At 45.8% G+C, this 25,141-nt stretch overlaps 1 protein-coding gene across 2 annotated transcripts in view; it reads left to right on the plus strand.

Annotated features, from left to right (window-relative positions):
* FBH1 (F-box DNA helicase 1) overlaps positions 1-25,141 on the plus strand; it is a 201,807-nt gene that overhangs the window by 155,625 nt on the left and 21,041 nt on the right. For both annotated transcript variants that reach the window (XM_063926789.1, XM_063926790.1), the window contains exons 13-17: positions 6,142-6,278; positions 6,842-6,941; positions 8,806-8,927; positions 9,073-9,148; positions 23,323-23,517. In XM_063926789.1, the coding sequence (XP_063782859.1) occupies positions 6,142-6,278; positions 6,842-6,941; positions 8,806-8,927; positions 9,073-9,148; positions 23,323-23,517 (630 nt within the window). The remainder of the gene's footprint in view (positions 1-6,141; positions 6,279-6,841; positions 6,942-8,805; positions 8,928-9,072; positions 9,149-23,322; positions 23,518-25,141) is intronic.

Genomic DNA, 25,141 nt, shown 5'->3' on the forward strand with positions numbered 1-25,141 from the left:
GTCATGGCTCGGAAACGTTGCAAGCCCAGACAATGTCAGTCATGCAGCAGTGCGACAGTTGGGTCTGATGGTATCAACCTTCGACATGGTGGAATATGCGCAATTCCACTCCAGACCATTGCAGCACCTGATTTTGACCAAATGGAACGGAAATCATCAAACGATAATGAAGCAGATGATAAAGATTCCAGTAAATGTAAAAAGGTCTCTAGCGTGGTGGCTACAGACAGACCATTTAAACAAGGGGAGACCCTTTTGGATAAAAGAGTGGCAAGTCCTGACAACAGATGCCAGCCTGCAAGGCTGGGGGGCGGTACTCGGAAGCCTATAGTTCCAGGGAAAATGGACCACAAGGGAAAGTCGCCTGCCGATAAATCTGTTGGAGATAAGGGCCGTTGACTTGGCTCTAGTTCAGGCAAAGGACAATCTACAAGGAAGACCAGTCCAGATCCGCTCAGACAATGCGACGGCAGTAGCATACCTCAATCATCAAGGAGGAACTCACAGCAAGAGTCTGATGGAGGAAGTAACTCCCATTCTAAAATGGGCAGAAATCCATCTCCCGGCATTGTCAGCAGTATTTGTCCCGGGTGTACTAAATTGGGAAGCGGATTTTCTCAGTCGGCACACCATTTAGGAAACCGAATGGGCACTACACCCAGAAGTGTTTCAGACACTGGTGAACAGATGGGGTCTACCGGAGATAGACCTTATGGCGTCTCGTCTAAACAACAAAGTTCCGAGGTACGGATCAAGAACAAGGGACCCAGGAGCGGTCCTGGTAGACGCACTGTCAGTAGAATGGAGGTTTCAGCTGGCATATCTGTTCCCTCCGATATCTCTGTTACCCAGAGTAGTGCGAAAGATAAAACAGGCAAAAGGAGCAATTATTCTAATAGCTCCAGCTTGGCCAAGAAGGCATTGGTACACAGATCTGTTGAGAATGTCAGTGGAAGCACCGATACTGCTCCCTCAACATCCAGATCTGTTAATGAAGGGTCCTTGTTATCACAGTCATCTGGATTGCCTATCTTTGACGGCGTGGCTGTTGAAACCTCTATCTAAGAGGCTAAAGGATTTTCGAAACAAGTAATCCAAACCATGCTTAGAGCAAGAAAGCCATCTTCGGTCCGTGTGTATCATAGAATATGGCAAGCCTATATTCACTGGTGTACTGGAAAAAATTTAAATCCGAGATCTTTTAAAGTAGCTAGGATTTTGGATTTCCTTCAGGCAGGATTGGATAAAGGGTTGAAAGTTGCTTCTTTGAGGGTTCAAGTTTCAGCGTTAACTCTATGGTTTCAGCAGAAGATAGCTGATTTACAGGATGTACGTACGTTTTTTCAAGGAATAGTACATATTCAACCTCCATTTGTTCCTCCTGCAGCTCCCTGGGATTTGAATTTAGTTCTTAAATTTCTCCAGGGTCCTCTGTTTGAACCATTTGAGAGAGCAGATCTTAAGTGGTTAACGGTTAAAGTTCTTTTTTTACTGGCAATGGCGTCAGCCAGAAGAGTGTCAGATTTAGGAGCATTATCCTGTAAGTCTCCTTTCCTAAGTTTTTTTCCAGATAGAGCAGTTCTCAGAACGAGATCTAGCTATCTTCCAAAGGTGGTATCAAAGTTTCACCTGAATGAATAGATTGTAGTCCCAGCTTTTCAGGTATCGGGACTATCTGCGGGAGAAGCGTCGCTGGACGTGGTCCGGGCTTTAAGAATCTACATAGATCGTACTAGTGCCATCAGGAAAACAAATTCTCTCTTCATCCACTACGGATTCCATAGAAGAGGATGGCCTGCTAGTAAACAGACGCTGGCGAGATGGCTCCGAATGGTCATATCAGAAGCTTATTCTCATGCAGATCTCCCTATTCCGGCTAATGTCTCTGCACACTCTACACGTAAGGTAGGTCCTTCTTGGGCAGCACAACAGGGTGCTTCAGCAGAACAGATATGTAGGGCAGCCACATGGTCTTCCATAAACACATTCATTAGACATTATGCCTTGGATACTTTTGCCTCTCATGATGCAGACTTCGGGCGAAAGGTCCTCCTGTGCAATCAGGAGCGTCCCCACCACTAAAATGGCTTTGGGAATCCCAATGTTATCCTGTGGATAATCCTGTGGACCCAGCCAGAGAAATGTACGTTATGGTAAGAACTTACCGTTGATAACGCGATTTCTCTTATGTCCACAGGTATCCACGGGGATCCCACCCTGACGTATCTGATTTGAGGATCTAGACAATCACTAAAACCTCTTCCTTCTTGTATGGAAGGGTGTGCATGTGTGTTCTTATCGCCTAAACAGGTCTCCTGATAAAGGCGAGATCGAGAGACAAACTGCTGGAGAGCGTGTCGCTCTCCTTGAAAGTGCTCCAATCTGCCACAGGTACAATTGATTCCGACGACTCGTCTATCGTTCCTAGGCATGATTCTGGATACGGAACAAAAGAGGGTTTTTCTCCCGATGGAAAAAGCCCAGGAACTCCAGAACATGGTCAGAGACCTGTTAAAACCGAAAAGAGTGTCAGTCCATCAATGCACTCGAGTACTGGGAAAAATAGTGGCAACCTATGAGGCCATCCCCTTCGGCAGGTTTCATGCGAGGACATTTCAGTGGGACCTTCTGGACAAGTGGTCCGGGTCCCATCTTTAAATTCATCAGAAAATAATCCTGTCCCCCAGGGCTCACCTACTAGTGCTCACCTACTAGAGCGTCGCAGGTTCGGCATTTAAGACTGGGTTCTGGTGACCACGGACGCAAGCCTCCGAGGAAGGGGAGCAGTCACACAAGGAAGAAATTTTCAGGGACTATGGTCAAGCCAAGAGGCTTGTCTACACATCAGCATACTGGAGTTGAGGGCCGTATACAACGGCCTACGACAAGCTGAGAATCTTCTTCGGTGCCTCCCGTTTCTGATTCAATCAGACAACGTCAGAGCCGTGGCTTATGTAAACCGCCAAGGCGGGACAAGGAGCAGAGTGGCGATGGCGGAAGCCACCAGGATTCTTCGCTTGGCGGAAAATCACGTAAGCGCTCTGTCAGCTGTCTTCATTCCGGGAGTGGACAAATGGGAAGCAGATTTCCTCAGCAGACACGATCTCCATCCAGGAGAGTGGGGACTTCATTAAGAAGTTTTTGCAGAGATAAGTCTTTGGGGAATTCCTCAAATAGACATGATGGCGTCACGCCTCAACACGAAGCTTCGACGGTATTGCGCTAGGTCACGGGACCCTCAGGCAGTAGCAGTAGACGCCCTAGTGACACCATGGGTGTTTTGGTCGGTCTATGTGTTTCCTCCTCTTCCTCTCATCTCAAAAATGTTAAGACTCATAAGGCAAAGGAGAGTGCAGGCAATACTCATTGTTCCAGATTGGCCTCGAAGGGCCTGGTACTCAGATCTTCAGGAAATGCTCACAGAAGATCCGTGGCCTCTTCCTCTCAGAGAGGACCTGTTACAGCAGGGGCCATGTGTAACCCAAGACTTACCCCGGTTACGTTTGACGGCATGGCGGTTGAGCACCGAATCCTAGCTGAAAAAGGTATTCCGGAGGAAGTCATCCCTACTCTACTAAAGGCTAGAAAAGAGGTGACGGCAAAGCATTATCACCGTATTTGGAGGAAATATGTTTCTTGGTGTGAAGCCAAGAATGCTCCTACGGAAGATTTCCATCTGGGACGATTTCTCCACTTTTTACAGACAGGAGTGGATATGGGCCTGAAGTTAGGCTCCATTAAGGTACAGATTTCGGCCTTATCTATCTTCTTTCAGAGGGAATTAGCTTCTCTCCCAGAAGTCCAAACATTTGTGAAGGGAGTGCTGCACATCCAGCCCCCCTTTGTGCCCCCAGTGGCACCGTGGGACCTTAACGTGGTCTTAAACTTTCTGAAGTCTCACTGGTTTGAACCTCTTCAAACAGTTGAATTAAAATTTCTCACGTGGAAGGTGGTCATGTTATTGGCCTTGGCATCTGCTAGGCGGGTGTCCGAATTGGCGGCCTTGTCCCACAAGAGCCCCTATTTGATTTTCCATGTGGACAGAGCTGAGTTGAGGACACGTCCTCAATTTTTGCCTAAGGTGATTTCTTCTTTTCACATGAACCAACCTATTGTGGTGCCTGTGGCTACGGGGGACTGGGAGGACTCCAAGTCCCTGGATGTGGTCAGAGCCTTAAAGATTTATGTAGCCAGGACGGCTAGGATTAGGAAAACAGAGGCTCTGTTAGTCCTGTATGCAGCCAACAAGGTTGGCGCTCCTGCTTCTAAGCAGACTATTGCTCGCTGGATCTGTAACACGATTCAGCAGGCTCATTCTACGGCTGGATTGCCGTTACCAAATTCTGTAAAGGCCCATTCCACTAGGAAGGTGGGCTCATCTTGGGCGGCTGCCCGAGGCGTCTCGGCATTACAGCTTTGCCGAGCAGCAACTTGGTCGGGTTCAAACACTTTTGCTAAATTCTACAAGTTTGATACCCTGGCTGAGGAGGACCTTGCGTTTGCTCAGTCGGTGCTGCAGAGTCATCCGCACTCTCCCGCCCGGTTTGGAACTTTGGTATAAACCCCATGGTCCTTACGGAGTCCCCAGCATCCTCTAGGACGTAAGAGAAAATAAGATTTTAAACCTACTGGTAAATCTTTTTCTCCTAGTCCGTAGAGGATGCTGGGCGCCCGTCCCAGTGCGGACTAAATCTGCAAGGCTTGTATATAGTTGCTTACATAAGGGTTATGTTACAGTTGAGATCAGTCTTTAGCTGATACTGGTTTTTGTTCATACTGTTAACTGGTTGCGTATATTCCAGGTTATACGGTGTGGATGGTGTGGGCTGGTATGAATCTTGCCCTTAGATTAACAAAATCCTTTCCTCATATTGTCCATCTCCTCTGGACACAGTTCTCTAACTGTGGTCTGGAGGAGGGGCATAGAGGGAGGAGCCAGTGCACCCCCATACTAAAAGTTCTTTGTAGTGCCCATATCTCCTGCGGAGCCCATCTATACCCCATGGTCCTTACGGAGTCCCCAGCATCCTCTACGGATTAGGAGAAAAAGATTTACCGGTAGGTTTAAAATCTTATTTTTTGCCATTTTGGAATAGTATAAGGGCGATAAATGAGAGAACGCTGGCTGCAATAAGCTGATTTTTTGGAGGCGTTAGGTTCGGTTGATTGGATACCCACCATAGTATTGCATTGGCTCCCATTCCCCTACAGCAGTAGTTCTCAAACTCAGTACTCAGGACCCCAGACAGTTCACGTTTTCAAGGCTACCTAGCAGGTGCATAGGTGTACTCACTAGTAACTGACACATTTTAAAACGTCCACAGGTGGAGCCAATTATTTCACTTCTGATTTTGTGAGGAGACCTAGAAAACATGAATCTCCTTACATACTTCCTCCCGCCCTCTCCGGTCAACCATGGCCATTCTGTTCCTTTACCCTGATAACTGCATCTCACACTCAAATCCAAAACTTTGCCCATGTGGTTCTTAACTGGAATAAGCTCCATCGGGCTCTTCCCGTCCATTCATAGTTTCAAATGTGCAGTGAAATCTCACCTATTCATCAAAACGTACTCTTCCATCACTTAACCTTGTCACCAGGTCACTCGCCCCACCCTCCTACCTCAATCATCTCTACCTCACCTACCTCCTTCTCTCAGGTCCACATCCACATTCCATCTGTCAGAAGGAAGCATGGTCCTCCCTCCTTTCCTCACAGCCCTCTTCGCTAGCACTTCAATGACAGCCTTCACCTACTCAGTGTGCCATCACTATTGTAGACAGGTTCCACCCTTCATTGATTACTCCCTCGCTCACCTTGCTTCCCAGCTGTATTGTGTACAGATCTGCAGTGCTAATGGTTACCTGTGCTGTTTATTTCTTGGTTACTGTAATGTTAAACAGTGGCCTATGTACCCTGTACTGTCCTACTGTTGCTGTATTTGTATGGCGCTGCAGACCACTTGTGGCGCCTTATAAATAAAATGTAATAATACTTCATATAGTTGTTAAGCAGTATCCACCTTTAAACTGATTAAGCTGATACGGACTCCAATCCTGCAGATAAAATCCGCAATGCTATGTATTTTAGTAAGATGAACAGGCTAATAACATTCTAATATTGATATTCATTTGTTTGAAGCTATTATGGAGGTTGTACTGTCCCAGAGGTGTGGGAAGATTTTTGTTGGAGATCCTCACCAGCAGATTTATACTTTCCGTGGGGCTGTAAATGCTCTTTGTGAGGTACCGCATACTCACCTGTTCTATCTTACTCAGGTAAGTATGTTTCTGTGATAAATTCTTATGCTTTATAAACCAATGTCCAGATTGTATGTGAATTTTTAGGAATAGTCTGTATTCTCGCTTTACTTTTATTTAAAATAGATAGCAAAAGTGATATTTACTAAACAGCGGTTTCATATGTAATTTGCAAACCACCACACATTAGAAGGTTCTTCAGTTCCAAACCACAATTTTGCAGTTTGGGGGCTGAAAACTCAGACCACATCAGATATATTGAAGCTGCAAACCCCTAACCTTCCACCTCCCACTTACATTGTGTAGGAGCCCAATACTGCTCAGCATTGGGCCTTGTCATCTACAGAGAGACTAATAAGTGATCATGCCCCCTCACCTAGAGATGATTGGCCTAATAGTGAGCAGCATCAGGTCCCTTCTTGGTACTGGTTTATGCCAGGGTAATAATGTCCAAAGCAATCATTGGCACTGCATATTCTCCTAAATCTAAATTAGGACATTATTTCAACTGGTGTCTTTAGATATTACATTACATTATTACAAATGGTTTAATCTGAGAATTGTATTCTTCTGTGTTTTAGAGCTTCCGATTCGGTGCTGAAATAGCTTATATAGGCGCTACAATACTTGATGCCTGTAAGAAAGTGCGACATAAAGCTTTAGTTGGAGGCAACCAGGAAGGTGAGAACTAGGCCATATTCACAGAACATTTCCTCAAGGAATTCTTCCTACAGTACAAACCATGACTGACACTTTACAGACTCAACAGTTAGATTCTGTCCTTACATGTTATTTGTCCTCTTTTCCTACATGTTTCCTTATAATAGAACATCATGTTTGTTGTTAAATCATTTTTAGAAATATGGCGATTGCAAACCAAACATCAGAGAACTGGTTTGTGTGTGCTTCTACAAACATCTTATAATCCAGTCTCCTCTCTTTTCATTGTATTAAGTACCTTAAGTGGCAGTGGCAAACGCAGTGTATATATATATATATATATATATATATATATATATATATATATATATATATAGGAAGCAGTACTCAGAATTGTTTTCAATATTCATATTGTATTCATTTGTATTAATGCCGACGTTTCGGGGCTCAAGCGGACCTTTGTGGCGCTTAAGCCCTTAAATGTTTGCATACTTTTGTAATATTTTGTAATGTTTTAATACAATTTTGAATAATGAAAAAGTTATCTGTGTGCCGCTGCCTTTCTACATTTGCACTACATCACTTCCAGGGGGCACCGAAGTCTATATTTATGCTGGTGGGTGGAGTGCCAGATATATTTATATATAAATAATTTGTGAGACACACATCATTATTACACAAACACAGACACACACATCATACTTACAAACACACACACACACATACATACATACATACATACATACATACATACATACATACCGTACCATACATACATGCATATACAGCATTCATTACACATACTGTAGCATACTTACATTACAAATTGCAGCTTGTCCTTTGATGAGTGCACCAGCCGCGGCACCCTGCTATCAGAGCTGCAGGCTGTCTCCGTCTGCACCAGCTGCGGCCAGTGGCAAACTCAGGATTTTTATGGGGGGGTTTCCGTATCTATATTATACACACACATATTCGTGTATGTATGTGTATATATATATATATATATATATATATATATATATATATATATATATATATGGGAAGCAGTACTCAGAATTGTTTTCAATATTCAAATTGTATTCATTTGTATTAATGCCGACGTTTCGGGGCTCAAGCGGACCTTTGTGGTGCTTAAGCCCTTAAATGTTCGCATACTTTTGTAATATTTTGTAATGTTTTAATACAATTGTGAATAATGAAAAAGTTATCTGTGTGCCGCTGCCTTTCTACATTTGCACTACATCACTTCCAGGGGGCACCGAAGTCTATATTTATGCTGGTGGGTGGAGTGCCAGATATATTTATATATAAATAATTTGTGAGACACACATCATTATTACACAGACACACACATCATAGACATACACATCATACTTACACACACACACATACATACATACATACATACATACCGTACCATACATACATGCATACACAGCATTCATTACACATACTGTAGCATACTTACATTACAAATTGCAGCTTGTCCTTTGATGAGTGCACCAGCCGCGGCACCCCCGCGATCAGAGCTGCCGGACACTTCCTGCCGGCTGTCTCCGTCTGCACCAGCCGCGGCACCCTGCGATCAGAGCTGCCGGCTGTCTCCGTCTGCACCAGCTGCGGCATCCCGCGATCAGAGCTGCCGGCGGTCTCCGTCTGCACCAGCCGCGTCACCCCCGCGATAAGAGCTGCCGGACACTTCCTGCCGGCAGCTCTAAAAAAGCTTTTTGGTCCATCAGGGGGGGTTTCTGGGTACCCAGAAACCCCCCCTGCGTGCGCCACTGAGTGGGCAGACTTAAAGGTGGCTACATGAGTTATCATACACATAATTTAACATATGTTCTGATATGTCAGTTTATCACCTTTTTTATTTGTTTTGTTATAGGTACTGTTCGTGACTGCTCCCAAACAAACGTTGCAATCTTGTCCAGAAGTAATGCCTGTGTGTTTGAACAAGCTGTCTCTGTTACCGACGGAGAAAATCCCTCAAGAATACATATTATTGGGGTATGCCGTGCCTTCCATAAGGGTTGTCCCTGCAGGAGTGTCTTGTTTATAGTATTCCTTTTCATCCTGTTCTGTGTGATCACACTAGTAAGGGACTTGGCCATTTTTTAAATGGGGTGCTTTAACCTTTCCTATTTCATTTCAGGGACCAGAAAATTTTGGATTAGGCAAAATCCTTGATATATGGGTATTACTGCAGGCAGAATCTGTGAGACAAAAAGGTAAGTTTCTAGTTTATAAGCATTTAGGTACATTTAAATCCGTACAGAAAAAAATGGTGCATGGCATAAAGGTGTTGCTTTTGTTTTTAATTGTATCTTAAAAAATAATAGTAAATCTGCTTACTGATAGAAACAGCCTCTTCTCTGAGCACCAGATTTTATAAATGTTCCCTTTTAAACTGTTTTTAAAAGCTACTTAGGAAATGTAAAATACTGTACAAAAACCATCCAGAAATACAAATAAACACCACTATTTAGTTACAGATGTGTCCTCAGTCCTGCAAAACAGCCCCTCATGTTATACCAGATCTCAGGCGACTTGGCCGCCCCGAGAATCTTTCTCGCTCAAAATGTGCATCTTATTCGCATAGATAAAACAACTGGAAGTGACAAAACTACTTAGCTAGATTAAACTGATCAATTTGATGTACGACAATATACCAGGTGCTACAATGCAGCTGTCTCACCTTTTTCTTAGGCCAAGTTCCGCTGTGCTTCATCTGCGACTTTGTATTTGTTGAAAACCTATTTTTGTGAGGTTATAGCCTTAGTCCAGCATCTGTGGTATATATTGTGTGGTGTTTCACTGCGTATGTGATGAAAATAAGATGCAGAATTGTAAGATAAATATGGTATGCAAATCCTGTCAGGGCAGCTGAGTCGCGCCAGGCATTTCATGCTGTGTGGTGTGTAGAAGCTAGGAATATGAGGACACAACTGTACCTATCCTATTAGCATATAATCAATATTATTATTTTTAAGGTGTCACATAATTTCCACATTGCCATACAGGCAATATGAGCAGTGTGCACTAAGGAGGGGTACACACGGGGAGATCCCTGCTTAAAATCTAAGCAAACTGACTAGATTGCTTAGATTTCAAGCAGGGATCTCTCGTGTGTATGCCCCCCAGCAATAGCGATGCGTGGCCCCGCTTATCGCTATCACCGGTGCTAGATTGAGCCTGCGGGTCACTCACTTCAGCGCTATGTGAAGTGAGCACCCCCCCGTCGTCGTCCCCTCGCTCAGCGCACATCGCGCTGAGTGCTGAGCGGTCTGTGATAAATCGCTCATCACACGTCTCTCTAGAGTGTACCCTCCTTAAGTTTCCAAATGCACAAAAAGTATTCTATTTACAAACAAAGTGAACAGTATTCGCCAGAGGTTTCTCTGCAATGTTGCTGTCTCTCAAACCACTTGGTGAAGCAGCTGGGCCAGTCTGAAGTAGTTAAGTCTTCTGCATGCTGGATGAAGGTCTCCACTGCAGCTTCTAGTGACTCAAAACAGATCCCCACGCATCTTGTGCTTGATTTGTGGGAACACTAAGAAGTCCCGGGGAGCCATGTCTGGACTGTATGGTGGATGAACAAGCTTCTGGATGCATTTATAGGCCAGAAAATCCGCCACTTGTGGGCAGGTGCATTGTCACGATGGAGAAGGGCACCATGGGAGTGAGTTTTTGAACGGCACCTGGAAATGGATTATGGCAGGCATTGGTTGGCGTACCAGTCCTCAGTGACAGTGCGCTGCTGCACAAGTGGCACAGTAGCTACATGATCAATCTTTGCCACAAAAAGCCACCATCTGCTTGGCCACATTGTGCTCACGTTGGAATTTCTATGGCGGCGCACCTCCAGCTGGGCTGACTGTTTGACCTCGAGGTCGAAACTGTGGATCCAGCAATTAATTGCCACTAATGATCTCCCAGAGTTTGAGCGACTGCCATCAAACCTGGCCAACATGTTGCAGCACTATGTCACCCGAGCCTCCTCCTACTCTCGAGACAGCTGATGTGGAACCCAGAGTGCAGAAACCTTGCTTAGGCCAAGCTTTTCGTGGAGTATTGAAAACAGTTAATTTTAATTACCCAGCAGCCCAGGGCTTCCTCTTTCCTATACCCCAGCCCCAGGTCAGCCAGTATTCTGTTTGGAGCAGGCAAGGAAGGGCACCATTTTGGAGGAACTGCTTTTGTGGTCCCTCATTTCAGTATAGTATATTTCCAGGTGTGGCCCAGATTATTCATTTAAGCCTGTCTGCCATAGTGCCACTTTGGATGTGATCTTTTACATTGTCAGCGATTGTGCAGCAGTTTGCTTCTTTCTTGCAAATGCTCAACAGAGATTGTTCATCCTCCCAGATGACACAGCTCTATGCCTTGTCTGGTTGGGTCACTGCTTCGAAGCAAGAAACTAATGTTTCAATTTTCTCAGATGTTGGGACCTTCTCTTCTGTAGAGGAGTCCCTAGCAGAGTGAATGTAGAAACACAGCTAAAGGCAGTTAAATGTGCACTTTTTTTATCACGCATTCCAAGTAGACCCCAGACTCAGAGCCGCAGTTAAGCAATCATTTTAACCGCTACCTACTGCGGATCGGGCCTAGTGAGAGTCCCATCTTAGTTGCTGATCACATTACCCGTCTCGTTAGGTCTTCTATCATCCCTATTCCGCATATGGCTTCCCTTTGGGATAGGCAGCTGGATAGTTTCCTCAAGACAATCTGTGCTATTGCGGTTGTGATTGCCAACCCTAGAACTAGTAGCTGCTGTATAGCTGCACAAGGGGAAGGCCTCAGTTCTGGTACAACAGAAAGGGGTTATTGTCTCTAGTGTGGCACAATTAAGGCAGGCCTCTACCTAAACTGAGAGGCGGTTATTGACTCTGGTGTCTTGACCCTTTTTCGTGTCGTCATCTGCTATGGCTACCAGTACAGCCCTCTGGCTGTGTTCTTGGGGGTCTGACATGGTCTCTAAGAAGACTTTAGACAGGAGAGAAGGAGGTCCTCTTTGGTCTGAAGTTGGAGGATTGTTGCAACTTTCTTTCCTGGTGCGGGCCGGAGGGAGTTCAGAACATCTATTTTGTTGCTTTTTTTTCCCCTAGAGTCAAGCTCCCAGAATTTGTTTGGGTATGCAGCCCAAAGCAAGAGGTAAACTCCATGTAAGGCTTAATTCATTGCAAGACCATCCTCCTCCAAGGACTATAGGTCCCTAGGTTGGCAGCATTGATCAACCAGGCTTGACACATAATGGGCTGGCCTCCACTTGTGATACATCAGTGTGGGAGGCCTGCTTTTAATTTTTGCTGAAGTTTGGCTGGGAACCATGGCAGACACTTGGGTCAGAAGCTTAGTCTCTCAGGAAAATGCATTGACCTTTCAGAATTGTCCTCCAGCATGATTCTTCTCCAAAGGATTTTTAACAGATCCAGGAAAAGCAAGAGCTCTTAGTGAGTCAGTTCACTTCCTTCTGGCTACCAAGGTCATCATACCGGTCCCACCTGTCTCAAAGAAGTACGGGTTTCTATGCCAACCTCTTCCTGATCCAGAAGCTGGATGGCTCATTTCCGCTGATTCTCAGTGTAACAGTCCTGGACAGGTATCTGTGGATTCCCAGATTCCGCTTTGAGTCTCTTTGCTCCATCATTTTGGCTATGGAACCGGGGGATAATATGCCTATTTACACATCCCCATCGAAGTCAACCACTATCACTTTCTCAGGTATGCGGTGCAATCAGTTCACTGTCAGTTTCAGGCATTACCATTTGGACTGTTCACGGCACCTTGTGTGTTCATGAAGGTTATGGTGGGGTATAACAGTGCACCTTTGTTGAAGGGGTGTCAGAATCTTGCCTTATCTGGACAATCTTATCCTGGCTAAGTCTCCAGATGTCATGGGGGCTCACATTCAAGTGACAGTGAATCTTCTAGAATCACATAGGTGGATAATTAATCGCTGAAAAATCTATGTTGATGCCGTCTCAGAAGATGCTGCATTAGGGAGCTCTGCTGGATGCCAAGGTTCAGTGTGCTTTCCTTCCAGCAGGCAAGATTCAGGCCTCGCTATCCAAGGTTCGCACTTTCCTCAGTCATCGTTGGGTGTCGATCCACTTCTCCATAGGTTCTCAAACTCGGTCCTCAGGACCCCAAACAGCACACGTTTTCCAGGTTACTTAGTAGGAACACAGGTGCACTAATTCACTGGCACATGTTAAAAGAGCCACAGGTAGAGCTAATTATTTCACTTGTGATTCTGTAAGGAGACCTGGAAAATATGCACTGTGTGGGGTACTGAAGACTGAGTTTGAGAACCACTGCACTCCTGCATGCAAATCCTTGGTTCCTTGGTCTACACATTCGACATGGTGGTGTATGCCCAGTTTCACTCCCGTCCTCTTCAACTGGAGATGCTGGCCAGGTGGAACAGGTCCCATCTGTACCTCAGGGCACAGACTACCATTCTCTTGCAGGAGTTTCGTCACTCCCTCTTGTGGTGGCTACACTGCTCTCACCTGAACAAGGGCTGCCCTTTTTGGATCCAGGACTGGGTCCTACTCACCACCAATGTAAGTCTTTGTGGATAGGGGGCTGTGTCATGTCAGCAGACATTCCAGGGATGGTGGATGACTCAGGAGAGCCAACTATCCATAAATGTCCTGGAACTCAAGGCAGTGTGCAGAGCTCTTATCTCAGCCTTTTTTTCAGTTGCGTCTGATTGAGGACAAGTCGGACAACGCAAAAGCTATAGCCTGTATAACCACTAGGATGGCATTCGCAGTTGTGGCGCTATGAAGGAGGTCACTTGTATCCTCCACTGTACAGAGCGTCACCTTTCGGCTCTGTCTCACACTGCATTGGGGATCCAGGAGCACTCCTCATTGCCATTCTGACGGTGCCATGGGTGTTCCCGCTCATCTGTGTCTCCCCTCCAGTCTCTGTGATCCAGCAAGTGCTCCGCAAGATCAAATTGGAGGTAGGCACGGTGATACTTGTGGTTCCGGATTAGCCACAGTGGTATGCAGATCTTCTAGGCTTTTCCATCGACAGTCCTCTGCGCCTGCCTATGTGGCAGGGCCTTCTGTCTCCGAGTCTGTGCTTTCATCTACATCTGGCCTGTCTCACTTTGATGGGGTGGCTTTAGAGACATCCGCCCTAAGAGCAAAGAGGTTTTTCAGGAGAGTTATCCATACATGCGTAATGCCCAGAAACAGTCATCGACTAGAATTTATCACTGCGTTTGGTGGACCTACTTTGTGTAGTGTTCAGTCGGAGGTTTCCACGCCTGGTCTTTCTGGCTTTCTAGAATCCTCTTTTCTGCAACCAGGTCTATATTTGGGTCTTCATCTCTCTTCTTTGATGGAACAGATCTTTGCCCTGTCTGTACTCTTGTCAGCGGCAGATTGCGCTCTTACGGAATGTAAGGACTTTTTTCAGGGAGTCCTTCATGTGCAGCTGGCATTTGTTCCGCCAGTAGCCCCATGGAACCTTCATGCTCTCCAGTCGGCTCATTTTGAGCCTTTGCATAGGGATGGATATTGGTTTACCTGGAAGACTGTCTTATTACTTGCCATTGCATCAGCTGGGCAAATGTCAACCTGAGTGCCTTGTTTGTTGCTCCCCCTTTCTGATCTGCCATTCTAATCAGGCTGTCTTGAGGACTCGCTTGGGTATTCTATCCAAGGTTGTATCTCGGTTGCTCATCAGCCAGGAGATTGTGGTACCAACTTTCAGTGTTCCGTGTTCTTTGCCGGAGGAAGCCTCTATGGATGTGGTAAGGTCTCTCCAGATTTATGTAGACAGGACCAGAGATATCAATAAATCAGGTTCTCTCTTTGTCCTGTATGATTTTCACAAGCGGGGCTGGCCGGCTTCTAAACAGACTTTGGCCAGGTACCTCCATTTGATTATCCACACACCTAATCTGAGGGGGATCTTCCTGCCCCTGCCGTGGTAACTGCTCATTCCTCCAGGTCATTGGCAGCTTATTGGGCAGCTCAACATGGTGCTTCTATAGAGGTTTAGTTTCTGTGATACCGGTTCTCTATGCACTTTGCCTTTGAGTATGTTTCTGTGTGTGTGTGTGTGTGTCTGTCTTCTCTCTCTTTCCTCACTTTTTGCCCATATACTTGCTAACTTGGCCTGGGGGTGGGGTATAGGGGAGAGGAAACCCTGGGTTGCTGGGTAATTAAAATTAACTGGTGCCCAGGCATTCCTCTCCTGGCAATACCCAAGTTCATCCCTATGCCTCCTAGGGAGTCGAAGAAAAGGATTTTACAAGGTAAGACCATAAATCCTACTGTTAAGTGAACTTTTGAATATATGGAGACTCTCAAAAAGTCTGACATGAAGTGTAAGTGAGTTCTAGAGGAGGTGGGTGTGAATGGAACTGACAGTAGAGGCACCAGTTAGAGGAAGAGTGGGGCAGGCAGCAATTTGGACAAATATGTAGGATGGTGGAGAGTTATTAAGGATTTTGGGGGGATAGAGAGCCAGTGGTGCAGTTTACAGAAGGATCAGGTCGGAAAAGTGTTTAGAATACAAAATGAGATGTGCAGCAGGGTTCAGGAGATAAGTGCCTGGACAAGAGTTTTGGTAAGAAAAGGCCCAATCTCAGAAATGTTGAAGAGTTGGAGGCAAAAAGAATATATTTTGAATGGGCAGGATGAAGGAAAAGGAGGAGTCAAACATGATACATGGGTAGCAAACTTGGTAGACAACCAAGAGGGAGATGTGGCAGTAGGAAACTCATGGTCCATTGAGGTTTCTTAAAGATGGGTGTGACAGGTTAAACGGGTGGGCAAAGTGGGAGCAGGCAGCAGAAGAGAGGGAGCAAAGGAGGTGAGAGGGTATAGGATCCAGAAGCATGTGGATGGGTGAAATGATGAAAGGAAGTCTTCAACCTACTTCCCAGTAATAATGGAGAAGAAAGACAAAAGAGGAAAAGTAAGGATGTGATATTCTTGCAGATAATATTAAACTTTGACATGAAGATGGTGGCAAAGTTGAGTGCCGAGATGGAAGTAGGTGCCAGAAGAGTGAGATGACAGTAGGAGTTGGAGGTGGCAAAGATTCCAATGAGAAGAGATTACAGACTTAAATTAGGACTATGTAGTCTTGGTGGAGACAGAGCTGTAGGAGGGTATGAGCATTTCTGCAGGATTGCCAGGTTTGGGGTGCTGATCGACAGATGGTAATCGTAATAGCTGGGACAAAAGTGTCAGTTGCAGACATGAGGGAGGTGTTATAGAGGGAGACCGCTTTGGCAGGTCAGGAAAGGTTGGAGGTAGCAGGGAGAAGAGAACAAGTCCTGATGAAGACAGTCAAAGTTGTTTGGTTAGAGTGACCTTGGGAGAGGAAGGGGATGACTGTCAGGGAGAAACTAAAGGCAAGAGAGAATGTGATGATTTTAGAGAGGGAATGGGTATATAGTAAAGTCCTTTACGAGATAGCAGTGAGAGCAGGGGATAATGAAGTCAAATATGAGCAGAGAGTAGACAGTCCAGGCTTTCCATGGCACTTGAGGGAATAAAGGCCCTCATTCCGAGTTGTTCGCTCGGTAAAAATCTTCGCATCGCAGCGATTTTCCGCTTAGTGCGCATGCGCAATGTCCGCACTGCGACTGCGCCAAGTATATTTGCTATGAAGTTAGGATTTTTACTCACGGCTTTTTCTTCGCTCAGGCGATCGTAGTGTGATTGACAGGAAATGGGTGTTTCTGGGCGGAAACAGGCCGTTTTATGGGCGTGTTGGAAAAAACGCTACCGTTTCCGGAAAAAACGCAGGAGTGGCCGGAGAAACGGAGGAGTGTCTGGGCGAACGCTGGGTGTGTTTGTGACGTCAAACCAGGAACGACAAGCACTGAACTGATCGCAGATGCCGAGTAAGTCTGAAGCTACTCAGAAACTGCTACGAGGTGTGTAATCGCAATATTGCGAATACATCGTTCGCAATTTTAAGATGCTAAGATTCACTCCCAGTAGGCGGCGGCTTAGCGTGAGCAACTCTGCTAAAATCGCCTTGCGAGCGAACAACTCGGAATGAGGGCCAAAGTACACAGGGCTGTAGGCAGGATGCTGTAGTAGAGTCCATACAAATCCAGGAGGGATAAGGTGGACGATGTTCCAAGCTATGATGTTGGGACCGATGCATGGAGGAATACCAAAGGTCAAGCAGGAGTCTAGTGGTTGTTGACCAGTGTTTCCTTACGGGAGACATCAGAGAGATGACCAGGAATGCCAAAGGACATTCAGAGGTAGGTGAGAGGAAGTCAATAGGAGCAGAGGCCGATGCAGTGGATGAAGTTGCAGCATGTGGAGGTCCAGAGAGATGTGATGTGGGGTCCAGAGGGTTGATAGGACAGGTCAGACTGTAGTGCCAGGTAGGCTGGAGTATGCAGTGGAGCCCAGATTAGTGTTGTATTCCAGGCTGGTAGCACTGTATAGGGCAATGCGGATGAGGCAGTGCAGTGCGCCCCATGTTTGAACATGTCAGTAGCAGAGCTGTGGAATGGGGCCAGCAGAGCAGGTCCTGGATTTCTCCAGTAGACTGTGGGACCCAGAAGTTGTTCATCTCTGGGACCTAGCTGAGAGCATGTCTACTCGGACCGGGAGCTGGCAGAGATTAAATGAGAATATTCATTTATAACACAAAAAATATATATTTTTTTTTAATTGAGTCATTTTTATTAGAGAGTTTCGAACTTACATGTCAGTACAGAGTATTACATAGAGGAAAGCAAAAAACTACAGGAATGGATATGCTTTATATAAGTTTGCAATATGCTGGAGAGGACATATAGACATATAACACAGTACAGGAGAATAGTATACCGAGCACCTGAAGGCGCCATTCAGATGCACAGGACAAAAGAAAAAAAAAGTGTGACATATAGGGGTATATGCAATTCACGGCGAATCGCGGCAATTTTTCGCCGTTTTTTTTTTCGACTCAATTCGCCAGGTGAATTCTGGCAGGTGGCTGCCGGAATTCACCATATTCAATGAATAATGGATTCGCCAGAACCGCGGGCGAAAATCGGCCGATTTGGCGGATTTTGCCGCGATTTTAAAAAACGGGAAAAAACGGGAAAATCCCGGAAAAAAAATGGCGTGGGGTCCCCCCTCCAAAGCATAACCAGCCTCGGGCTCTTCGAGCTGGTCCTGGTTCTAATAATGCAGGGAAAAATTGGGCATGGATCCCCCGTATTTTTAAAACCAGCACCGGGCTCTGCGCCTGGTGCTGGTGCCAAAAATACGGGGGACAAAAAGAGTAGGGGTCCCCCGTATTTTTAACACCAGCATCGGGCTCCACTAGCTGGACAGATAATGCCACAGCCGGGGGTCACTTTTATGCCGTGCCCTGCGGCCGTGGCATTAAATATCCAACTAGTCACCCCTGGCCGGGGTACCCTGGGGGAGTGGGGACCCCTTCAATCAAGGGGTCCCCCCCCCCCAGCCACCCAAGGGCCAGGGGTGAAGCCCGAGGCTGTCCCCCGCCCATCCAATGGGCTGCGGATGGGGGGGCTGATAGCCTTTTGTAATAATAAAAAGATATTGTTTTTTACAGTAGTACTACAAGTCCCAGCAAGCCTCCCCCGCAAGCTGGTACTTGGAGAACCACAAGTACCAGCATGCGGGAGAAAAACGGGCCCGCTGGTACCTGTAGTACTACTGGAAAAAAAATACCCAAATAAAAACAGGACACAGACACCTTGATAGTAAAACTTTATTACACACTACCGACACACACATACTTACCTATGTTGACACGCCGACTGCCACGGTCTCCGACGATCCGAGGGTACCTGTGAAAAAATTATACTCACCTTCCAGCGTCCAGAGATAAATCCACGTCCAGAGAGATAATCCACGTACTTGTAAAAAAAACAAAACGCAAATACCCGCTCCATACCGGACTGAAAGGGGTCCAATGCTTTCACATCAGACCCCTTTCCCCGAATGCCGGGACATCACGTGACTCCTGTCACTGAAGTCCCTTCAGCCAATCAGGAAGCGCTACTTCCGTGGCGCTCACCTGATTGGCTGTTCGCTGTCTGTGCTGTGACAGCGCATCGCAAAGCCGCTCCATTACTTTCAATGGTGGGAACTTTGCGGGTAGCGGTGGGGTCACCCGCCGGTCAGCCGCTGACCGGCGGGTGACCTCACCGCTAGCCGCTAAGTTCCCACCATTGAAAGTAATGGAGCGGCTTTGCGATGCGCTGTCACAGCACAGACAGCGAACAGCCAATCAGGTGAGCGCCACGGAAGTAGCGCTTCCTGATTGGCTGAAGGGACCTTTCTGTGACAGCTGTCACTGAGAGGTCTCTCTGCATTCGGGGATAGGGGTCCCATGTGTCAGCATGGGACCCCTTTCAGTCCGGCATGGAGCGGGTGTCCGGTTTGTTATTTTCTACAAGTACGTGGATTTATCTCTGGACCCTGGTTGAGGTGAGTATATTGATCTTTTATTTTCAGGTATCCGTGGATTCTACATGGAGAAGAGGACCGATGTCGGCGTGTGAACATAGGTAAGTATGTGTGTGTCGACGTATGAAATAAAGTTTTACTGTCGACGGTGTGTGTGTCCTGTTTTTATTTGGGTATTTTTTTCCCAGTAGTACTACAGGTACCAGCGGGCCCGCTTTTCTCCCGCATGCTGGTACTTGTGGTTCTCCAAGTACCAGCTTGCGGGGGAGGCTTGCTGGGACTTGTAGTACTGCTGGAAAAAACAATATTCTTTTCATGATCACAAAAGGCTATCAGCCCCCCCATCCGCAGCCCATTGGATGGGGGGGGGACAGCCTCGGGCTTCACCCCTGGCCCTTGGGTGGCTGGGGGGGGGGGACCCCTTGATTGAAGGGCTCCCCACTCCCCCAGGGTACCCCGGCCAGGGGTGACTAGTTGGATATTTAATGCCACGGCCACAGGGCACGGCATAAAAGTGACCCCCGGCTGTGGCATTATCTGTCCAGCTAGTGGAGCCCGATGCTGGTGTTAAAAATACGGGGGACCCCTACGCTTTTTGTCCCCCGTATTTTTGGCACCAGCACCAGGCGCAGAGCCCGGTGCTGGTTTTAAAAATACGGGGGATCCCCTGTCAATTTTCCCCCCGCATTTTTAGAACCAGGACCAGCTCGAAGAGCCTGAGGCTGGTTATGCTTTGGAGGGGGGACCCCACGCCATTTTTTTTTAGGATTTTACCGTTCCAGCAATAAAAAATAAAATAAAAAAAAATAATATTTTAAAAAATATATAAATAATATTTGTGCCTCCAAAAAAAAAAAAAAATAAGTACCTAATCCCTTCTAATATAAATAGATCTGCTATTCCCCCCAAAAAAAACACAAAAAAAAACATGTTTAAATTTTTTTTATTTGTTTTCACCCTCCAAAGTGTGGCGGATTGAAAATGACGAATTTGCTGTCTAAAAGCACTGCTGTCGAATTTCCAAACTTGAATTGAATATGCTTTGGTCGAATTGCAGCATTTATATCATTGCAGAAAAGTCGAATTTGCAAAAATTCGAATTTCAAAAAGTCGAATTTTGAAAGTCCGTTTTTTGGTCGGAAAGCACTGAATTGCAGAGGCGAATTTTTTTTTTGGTCGAAAATGACCCGAAATTCGACAATTTCGGGAATTCGACCGCAATTGCATATACCCCATAGTATGTAACACTCATGCCCTTACAATCAAATAGTCACTCCACAAGACACATAGCAAAACAGAATAAGAAAAAGGATAATAGCAAGTACACATCTACCCAATAACTGAAAAGAGAAAAACCAAAAGAAAAAACAATACTCCCCCTCCCACCATAACCCTCCACCCTGTATGACAGTGATTTTCAACCTTTTTTTTTTACTCGCTGCACACCGAACAATATTTTAAAATTGCCAAGGCACACCATCAGTTCCCCACAGAAAAAAACACTCATTGGCCCACACAGTAAAAAAAAAAAAACCACACTGTCCTCCTCCCTGTCCCTCTGTGGCGGGGGTTGTTCATAGGGGAGTGCTGCGAATACTGAGCAGTGGGCAGTCGGGCAGGTGTGGATGTGGGTGGGCAAGGAAAGCTGTGTATGCAGGCAGGAACTGGAAGATGTGTATGCGGGCGGGTGGGCTGGCTGGGTGGGTGGTGAGACCCGGCGGCTGTGACCTATGATATCACACCGCCGCGTCTTCAAGGCATAGGTCACGGCCAGAGCACAACTGATCCTCTAAGAAGAGCCCGGGTCAACAGTTCACTCTGAAGGTGCAGGAAGCTGCTCTGGCTCCGCGGCACACCTTGCAACTGGTCGCGGCACGCTAGTGTGCCACGGCACACTGGTTTAAAAAGGCTGCTGTATGACCATAACCCCAAACCATGGCTTACCTGGAACCCTTTACAATTCCCTCTTAACTAATCTACACTAACTATTTGAACCCCACCCATATGAAAGATAATAAGACATATGGAGGGCTACGTATTAATGACTCTTAGCTAGGTTAAGCCCAGCTCTCCCATTGTATAAGAATATTATAGTTCTCACTTATTTAACACCAGATGTCGTATTAATATGTATCTGGCACAAACAGAAATTAACAAAATTATAGGATACAAAATATTAACTAAGCATATAGTGTGACCTAACTTTAGAACAAGGTGATGAGCTGTAACGTGTTAACCAGGCCAAGTCTCAACCTCCAGTGTAGTTACAAAACCAGTCCCAGTCTCGTACATCCAAGAACCTACATATGAGTTCATGGAGGACAAAAATGAAAAATCTTGGACTCTCCCATCCACACACAATGACAGGTGAAGCGCTTGAGGGACGAATTCTGGAACCACATCTCAACCAGCAGAGGTGCTAATCGGATGTTTGGGTAAGACTCTAAAAAATCGGGACCTCCATCGCGATCCCACTTTAAAGCTCCTTGCAATCAGGAACCAGTTCCTCTATATAATAGCCGGCCCAATACCCGTCAGTAACTAATAGAGTTTGGCATTGTAAATTGTCACAAGATACAGTGTAAGATGATACTAGAGAGGCCAATCCCGGGATCGGCGGGATCCCAGGATTTAGGCCCAAAAATGGGCGGAATTCATAGAAACATAGAATTTGATGGCAGATAAGAACCACTTGGCCCATCTAGTCTGCCCCTTTTTTTTATCCTTTAGGCAATCTCAACCCTTTTTGAACCTTAATTCTTTGTAATTACGTATAATTCAATCTCGGGTTTGTAAACTTCAATCCCGGGGATTGAGGGATCAGCGTTGAGCGTCCTCAGGACGCTCAAACACTGCTCGGCTTCCTCCTTCCGGCTCCCCAGCGCAGTGTGATGTGCAGTGAGAGGTCACGCTGCGCCGTCACCCGCTGCTGACTGCCGCCGGGAGAGAGAAGCTGATGTTTATCACCCGCCCCCGGTCAATCCCGGAATCTCGGGATTTACTATTTTTCAATCGCGATACCCGGGATTGAAAAATTGGCCCCGGATTGGCCTCCCTAGATGATACTAGTGGGGCATTCCTATCCTCTAGGAGAAACCATTTGGCACGGCAGTTCCACCATCAAGATATGTTCCTTAAAACAGTGGACTAATACTGTACAGCAACATAATTAAGGTACAGTACCAATTTCTGCTCTAATGCATTGTTCCCTTCTGATGACACAATGTGCAATTATTTTATAATAGTTTAATGTTACATGTATCAGTTTAATTATTTTTATGTTTAAAACATGGACAGTCTCATAGGTATTATTTGCTTATTGGACATAACAGATTTCCAGGAGCAGCATAGTTCATTTATATTATTGGGGGTCATTCAGATCTGATCGCTGGGCTGCTAAATTTGCTGTCCTGCTTTCAGATAGTCGCCACTCCAGGGGGTGTAAATTCGTCATGCAAGTGTGCATTTGCATGTGTACGCCGAGATGCTAAAATTCACATTGTGCAGTCTCTGCGCAGCCCAAGTCCTCCAGTGCGATCATATCAGGCTGATCGGGGCTGGAGCTGACGTCATACACCATTCCTGAAACCGCTTGGGCACGCCTGCGTTTTTCCAAACACTCCGAGTAAATGGTCAGTTTCCATCCACAAACTGCTTCATCCTGTCAATCACCTTGCGAACGCCCGTTCGAATGGAAATTTCGCACCATCACTGACTGGCGATGCTCGTTGTTGTCCGACGTACGTGCGCAATGCGGTGCATGCACATTTAGTACCTGATCGCTCGCTGTGCGAAAATGCACAGCAGCGTTCAGATGTGAATGACCCCCATTGACAGTATGTATTGAATGTTTAGGTGTGAATAACTCATGTTTTCTCTTTTCATTGTAAAAAGCATAGTCCACAATTTGTTTTTTTACAGCTGTAACCTTTGTGACGCATTTGATGAGAGCATCATTATTTTTAATTTCTTGATAGGAGGATATCGTATAAAAGACCGTTTTATAGCAACATGGACAAAAAAAGGCTATTCAGCTTTAAAAAATTATGCAGTGAGTTCGGAAGATAAAGAATTGGAAGGCAAAATTGCAATTGTTGAAAAATACAACAACCGAATCCCTGAGCTGGTGAAGAGAATAGAAAGATGTCATACATCTGATGCAACATCTGCAGGTTTGGGCACTAAATATTTGCTACAGTAGTAGAATTATGTTCCACAGTGTTCTATTTCTGATCCTTGTGCAATAGGTAGTCTCTGGTTTATGCTTACCACTTTACTTCTGGTTCATATAAATCATTTCTTGCGATGCTAAATCACAGATGAAAATGTATAAAATCACACTAATTACGTATAATGGTTTGCTCTCTGCTGTGAATGATCTTTGTCATTCTCAAACATTTCATGATTGAGAAAGCTATAGATCATTTATTATTTTAAGCTATAAGGAACAAGCCGTCATAGACTGACATTGTAAGTCTCTCTCTAGACTGACATTCACTGTCATATAGCTGGTAGAGTTAATGGAGCAAGACATTTATTTTGTGCCAAGACTGCATGGGCAGGATGTAATCTAATCCGAGTTCAGCCAACATGCCAGATTCCGGATGAACGCTGACGTTTTTTTGAAGGGGCAATCACTTACAAGGCATGGTTTTAACTTGTAAGTGATTACCCCTTTAAAAAATGTCCGAGTTCGTCCGGAATCCCGCACGTCAGCCAAACTCGGGGCGGCATTACATCCCACCCCATGTCTCACAGGACAAAACTAATTGTAATAACCAGTAATCACTACGAAGCGACTACTCATCCAGAAGTGGGTGAGGCTAGAAACAAGAATTTAATTTCCAGTTTGCAGATTTTGATGAAGCCGAAGGCCAGTAACTGCAATCTTCTGAGCTAGCTTAATCCCCAAACTCTGTTACACCTCAGTCCTTGGGCAAATCGTGTGCAGTTATATATTAAATCCTCTGATATTGCTTACTCTAATGTTCCATATGAAAATCAAAATCTCTCTGCATGTTACATCTGCCCCACCTGCAGTTTAGCATGGTTTTGCCCAGTTGTGTGTTTTTTTGTTTTGTTTACAAACCTGAACCAGGCCCCATGTGTAGAGCTGGCGTTACTCACTCAGCAAGGGTATGCAAAGCAGGGAGGCGCCTGGCTGAAGAGGCGCTCTACTCACTCTGCTAAACTGCTGTTGCTGCCACTGCACTCATCAAACTGGAGAACAGGCAGCGGCGCCGGCAGCATGTAGCACAGCTCACTGTGTCAGTTTCCAGCTCCTGCCCTCCTCTCTTCTCCCCCTCCTTTTCACTGCACTTGTGACAGCGGCGCCGACATCTTGAAGCGGCAGCTCTTCAATGTCAAATCCATTGCTGATCTGTGTAAGTAACGCACTCACCCCTCTCTACCCTCCCCTCCTGAAGATATATGATTAAGGGGCACTACTACTGTGAGCATTATGTGTGACACTACTACTGTGGGCATTATGTGTGGCACTACTATTGTGGGTGTTATATGTAAGGGGCACTACTACTGTGGCCATTATATGTGTCACGTCTACTGTGCGCATTATGTGTGGCACTTCTACTGTGGGCACTACGGGTGGCACTTCTACTATGGGCATTATGTGCAAGAGGCACTACTACTGTGGGCATTATGTGTAGAAGGGGCATTAACACTATGGATGTTATGTGTAAAGGGCAGTACTACTGTGGGCATTATGTGTGGCACTGCTACTGTGGGCATTATGTGTGGCACTGCTACTGTGGGCATTATGTGTGGCACTACTACTGT

This window comes from Pseudophryne corroboree, chromosome 6 (assembly GCF_028390025.1).
Source record: "Pseudophryne corroboree isolate aPseCor3 chromosome 6, aPseCor3.hap2, whole genome shotgun sequence".
NCBI classification, from domain to species: domain Eukaryota; kingdom Metazoa; phylum Chordata; class Amphibia; order Anura; family Myobatrachidae; genus Pseudophryne; species Pseudophryne corroboree.